The sequence below is a fragment of the Pecten maximus genome, unplaced genomic scaffold (assembly GCF_902652985.1).
Source record: "Pecten maximus unplaced genomic scaffold, xPecMax1.1, whole genome shotgun sequence".
NCBI classification, from domain to species: Eukaryota; Metazoa; Mollusca; class Bivalvia; order Pectinida; family Pectinidae; genus Pecten; species Pecten maximus.
The window spans coordinates 16905-23086 of NW_022980020.1; the positions used below are offsets into that span (position 1 = coordinate 16905).

The 6182-nt window shown below is 35.6% G+C and overlaps 1 protein-coding gene across 1 annotated transcript; it reads left to right on the top strand.

Annotated features, from left to right (window-relative positions):
* Window positions 1–269: 269 nt before the first annotated feature.
* LOC117319376 lies at window positions 270–4590 on the top strand. Its single transcript, XM_033874196.1, has 8 exons — window positions 270–1004; window positions 1282–1532; window positions 1943–2132; window positions 2393–2452; window positions 2795–2833; window positions 3086–3160; window positions 3629–3809; window positions 4113–4590. The coding sequence occupies exons 1-8, from the start codon at window positions 978–980 to the stop codon at window positions 4199–4201; spliced, it is 912 nt and encodes a 303-aa protein (XP_033730087.1). The 5' UTR covers window positions 270–977; the 3' UTR covers window positions 4202–4590.
* Window positions 4591–6182: the final 1592 nt, after the last annotated feature.

A 6182-nucleotide genomic window follows, 5' to 3' on the forward strand; every position in this document is an offset into this window, starting at 1 on the left:
AAGAAAAGAATTCAGCGACTACAAAGTTGGCGATAGAGTCAAGGCTCGGCTGCCAGGATGTGGGATTTTTGAATCCGTGATTGGAAATTTAGGAGGTTGGTAAATCGTGTTTTATATCAATTGTTCAGTTGATGTGTATATGCAGTTTAGTGTAAATTTGTTTGACATGATAACCTTTTTACGCAGGCCTTGTGCCCGCCGCATTATATTTGAACCAGAAATTTATGTGGATGCGGATCGGGACATCCACAATCGATCTTTTATGTAGAAATCTACATCTAGTACTTCTTTTACCTAGAATTTAAAATTTGACCACATCGTTGACTGAAATCGTTTTTAAATATCTTTATAACAATTTGGAATTTGACTCAAAGTGAAAAATAACATTTCAAGGGCATCTTGTGGGATTCAACGCAATACTTTAATGTCATGAGCATTCCACCCAAAGTTGTGTTTTATAAAGCTTTTATTGATAACAAATACTTCATTAATAAGAAAATAGATAATATGCTATTGACCTCATGTAGGGTGGTAGTAGATAGCTAAAGCTTTCCAATTTAACAATTATTTATTAATTTATGATGTTTCATAATGTAACTTATTTCAAATTCAGAACATGCACATGTTTGAAAACAAACAAGTTAAATTATTCAAGATAAACTTGCCTTTATAGGCCTCGTCATTGCCAGTCAAAATAACCTTCCAACAGAACTTTGATACGAAAATGAATCTAGTATGATTTTACATCATGTTTGTAACTTTGTATTGATCTTTCAGATGATTCCGAAAGAAAGGAATTTAAGGCAATTATTGACAGTGCCGAGTTTGTAGAGCTGTTAAAGAAGCTTCAAATTGGGCAGGTGGGAGAACCAGAGCCTACTGTCCGTACTGATCAGGAGGAAGAACAGCCTAACATAGAGGCATCAGCAAAAAAAAGGAAGTCTAACCTCAGTGAAGGCGAGAAGTCAAATAAAAAAATGAAAAATTTAAAGAAAAAGCAGCAGGTTAGTTTTCAAAAACTGTTATTTCAACAAACTGAATTAATCAAATAAAATCATCAATTGGATAATAATTGACATTGTAATTATTAAGATATTTTTAAAGTTGGATCAGAAGCCATATTAAATGGAAAGAACTATATGTTGTTGAAAATGAATATGGATTTATGTTATAAATGCATAGAATATTAGATTCAAATTTATGTTAAAAAGAAATGACTTTTCAGATCCTATTTAACAGCATTTAAACTTAAAATTGATTCCTTTTCTAATACAATTTTAGACGAACATTGAGAAGGCTGCCAGTTGTTTGGAGTTACTTGAGTTAGATTTGCTAACTTCCAGCTGCATCAGTACTGTATCATCATCAAAACAGTCTGATGCAACACCATCCACCCCGCAGCTGGTTGTCATGCCAACGCCCAGTATTGAGACCCAGGAAGTAGCTGTTCATCAGCAATCATGCAGCTCTGTTCCAGAGACTAATTTCAATAGTCTTTCGGATGATCAAGACTTGACACAATCGTCAACTAGGTAAGAATATTATGTAAGCTTAAGTACAATCTGATACTGTTTGACTTAACATAAATCAGTTACGAATATACTTACTAATATACTTTATCTGGCCGTGAGCTGATGGGCAGGGCCAAAATAGTCAAATTGGCTAAAATGACTCAGAACTCATATGACCATTTTGACCCTTTGTTCATTTTTTTTTTTACAGCTTCAAATTAATGAAAATAGTTTTAAGTCAGTTTTTTTTTTTTTTTACTGTTTATTGAGTTAACAACAAACTTGTGTTCAAAATAGCTTTCATCAATTGTTCAAGCAATACAGACTGATCAGTAACAACAGTAAACCAGCATGAAATATACAATATGAAAGATAACAAGTCCAAAATTCCAATTAGCAGGGTTCCTTTTAATTTTTTAATTATTTTGCAGGAGTTCATCTATATTAGGACAATCATTTGATGTCCTGAACAACACGTCATCTTGTGCCACATACAACAGAACTGGTCCAGATGTCCAGTTGCAACAGAGGGTGGAGGCTGTTGAGTTAGAATTGTCAAAGTGCTGGGCCTATATTCATCAGCTTCAGAACCAAGTTTCCTGGCTGTATAATCAACAGCAGGTATATATTACAATACATTTGAGTAGGCTCCATGATAGTGTTATATTGATTATGGATTTATATTGATAATCAATCGATGAGACATCCAATTTAAATTAGTCGCTTGTGAAATCCCACCATCGATTTGTCTTATGTAGTTCTAATAAGTTCTAAGTAATATTTAGATCGCTTGACAGTGTTCGGCACCAAATGCTAAATCCCTTTGGGTTCCCTTTTTCCAGTTTTCTTATCAAAAATTAATATTTATAATTACTTTACAGATGAATACCGTCAACTATGGAAACCAACCTTGCTCTTCAGGTGCAACCACTATCACAGAGGTAAGGTTATTCATCTATTTATATTTCTGGAGCAAAATCAGTGGTCAAGTACATGAATGAATAACTTTGGCAGAGATGAACAGTGTAATATATCTTTAAAAAAAAACAACACACTTTAAGTAAAAAGTTCCACAGCTTAAATCTTTATTGCGATGTCTTTGTGATGTCTTATGTAAGCAAAATTTTATTAAAGTCACTTGTAGTGTTTACTTTCAATAGCACACCATTTCTTCATCAAGTATCAATGTAACTAAAAAAAAAGGGGGGGGGGGGGCGGAAACAGGATCTAGACATACAAGCTATCTTACTGAGAATATAACATCGCAGTGCCCTTTTTTACAGTCAACGCCAGTTCAAGATGCTGTAACAACTAACCAAATGGTATGTTGTTTTTATCTTAGCTTTGTAAATTCTAATTGATTTGTCAAGCTTTGACAATTTCAGGGAAACTTAAATACTTGAGTGAATAGATAGACTTAATTTCTTCTAGTGATATTAACTGGTCTGCTCAGATAAACCAGAAGAGGTTATATTAAGTTAATGGTAAAATAAATCTCTTTCAAATGAAAACATGAGAAAAAAATAATAAAAACTCTTAAAAGAATCACTATAATCACTTTTTTTTATATAAAGAAGGCCACATCTTTAGAAAATAGACCAACAAGCCTGGACACAACTACAACTACTGGCCAGATGTCCTACACCAAGGTAATGACAGTAGACAATATTGTAACTTTAATTTTAATTTTTATTTGTAATATTTAGGGAAACATTAGATTTTATGGCCACATTTCAACCATTATAGCTTACTTGCACTAAGGACATCAGAATGTCACATGGGCTAAATATGCTAAAATATTTCTAAAGGTAACTGGTAAATGACTGCTTCTCAACCAAGACCTAACAGAACTGTGAAGGTATAAAATTGTATAGCGAGTTAAGCTGAAGGTTTAATGTATTTTTGGTAGGCCTGTATATGTCATAGATTATGAGTTCAAGGCCAGGTTATAGCACACATCTAAAATTGCCTTTACTTAATGATTTATCTAATTTATATTAATGTATGTAATATATGTTGTCTCGAAGGTTCAAGTTTGAATTTACTGTACATACTATATAGATAAATAAATGGAATACCCTATTTTTTTTTTTTTTTTTTTTCTCTCTCTTTAACAGGAACAATTGAAGTCACTATGCCAAGGCATAGATGATTATTCAAAGGCAGGAAAGCGTTTGTTTTTAAGGCTGTTCAAAAGAGAGGAATATGTAGGGAGGAGCCTGACTGGGAAAGCGCCAAACAGAAGCACTCCAGCAAAGCCCCGGATTGAGGACAGAGAAAAATTACAACTTCTGTATGGTAATTGGTTTTTATGCTCAGTGAAATGAATGAAGTCAGTAATGTCATTGCACTCAGTCCATGACATCTGTCTTGACATATTTTCTTGACACCTGTCTTCATATGACTATAACTTGCAAGGATGTTAAGCCCCTAAAAACAAACAATTGAATTGCATTTGATTCCAAAATCAAACTCGTTTCATAATATTTTAAAGGAATGTAAATATTCATAGGTCAATGGGGCCTCTGAAAAGGGCCACACATACTCTAAATTAAAGATTTTAAATAAAACCTCTCCATTTTCCATTTCTTTGTGTTTTAGATGTGGTTGCTGAACTCTATGGTGTCAGGAAGGAGTCACACATCAACCGGGAGCTTGCTGACCTCCTCAAGCCAAGCCGATGCCGATGAGGAAAATTAGCTGGTTTTATAGTTCATGAACAGTTTTCTGTAGTGTTGGGAGGAAAGCAAATTAACAATCAATTATTGAAAGGAATACAGTGAACAATTAATTGATCAATCCAAATAGTATATATCTTCACTACTTTAAGAACATGTAATTTATAGCATTTCATATAGCACTTTGGACTTCATTTATCATCTGCCATTTTGACAAGGTGCTGTTATGCAGTATTTTCGTACAATAGTCAAAATCTAGTTATCTTGATTTAAGAGTATACTTTCCTTTTCTCAAAATAAGTGATGACTCTAATTTTTGTTGAAGTGGTCGATTTTTGACTATCAGAACACCACTAGTTTTCTGAATTAATAAAATAACAGCAATAAGAATAATTGTTTTATAATAGACTTTCGCCTTTTTATTGTTCCAAACTTTTCACCTGAAAACCGTGTTTTTAATCTTTAATTTCCAGATTTATTATTGATATATTTGTACAAGACAACAACAAACATCATGTGGTGCTAAAACTGGAAGGGGAGGACCACTGTGCACTGAGAGTACTGAATTATCTAATATTTCTTTTGAATTCTCAATTCACTTCCGAGGTCATGTCCAAGGTATTTCCGAGGTTACCCCAAGAATTGTCCAAGGTAGTGTTGTTCTGTTAAGCCGAGGTCATGTCCGAGGTAGCATTCCAAAAGCCGAGGTAGCGTTCTGAAAGCCGAGGTCATGTCCGAGGTAGCGTTCTGAAAGCCGAGGTCATGTCCGAGGTAGCGGTCTGAAAGCCGAGGTCATGTCCGAGGTAGCGTTCAGAAAGCCGAGGTCATGTCCGAGTTTTCATTCTCAATTCCGAGGTATTTCCGAGATTATTACTTTGTTGAATCTCTTTCATTCGTTTTTTAAAACTCGGAAAAAACATGGAAACCAGGTTTCAATACTCCGAGGTCAATGATTTCCATGGTTTTTCCGAGGTAGTCCTTGGAAAATGTACAGCCGGGTTACATATATATATGATTTTTCTTTTGTGTTTTTTTTTTAAGTTGTGCGACACATAAAGAGTTCAATGAACTGAAAGAAGTAAGGCGACTCAAAAGGAAATTCCAGAGCATTTCTTCAGCTGAAGTGCAGCAGTGTGATCCATTGATACAAACATTTTCCTCTCCGCCAAGGCCATCTTCACAATCACAGACACCAACAATTATCAGCACTAACAACCCCAACTACCACCACAGGAAGTGAAATTATACAACAATTATCAGCACCAACATCCCCAACTACCACCACAGGAAGTGGAATTATACAACAATAATCAGCACCACCATCCCCACCACCACAGGAAGTGAAATTATACAACAATTATCAGCACTAACAACCCCACCACCACCACAGGAAGTGGAATTATACAACAATTATCAGCACTAACATCCCCACCAACACCACAGGAAGTGGAATTATACAACAATTATCAGCACCAACATCCCCACCAACACCACAGGAAGTGGAATTATACAATAATTATCAGCACTAACAACCCCACCCACACCACAGGAAGTGGAATTATACAACAATTATCAGCACTAACAACCCCACCCACACCACAGGAAGTGGAATTATACAACAATTATCAGCACCAACAACCCCACCCACACCACAGGAAGTGGAATTATACAACAATTATCAGCACCAACAACCCCACCCACACCACAGGAAGCGGAATTATACAACAATAATCAGCACCACCATCCCCACCACCACCACCACCACCACAGGAAGTGAAATTATACAACAATTATCAGCACTAACAACCCCACCACCACCACCACAGGAAGTGGAATTATACAACAATTATCAGCACCAACAACCCCACCCACACCACAGGAAGTGGAATTATACAACAATTATCAGCACCAACATCCCCACCAACACCACAGGAAGTGGAATTATACAACAATTAACAGCACCAACATCCCCACCACACCACAGGAAGTGGAA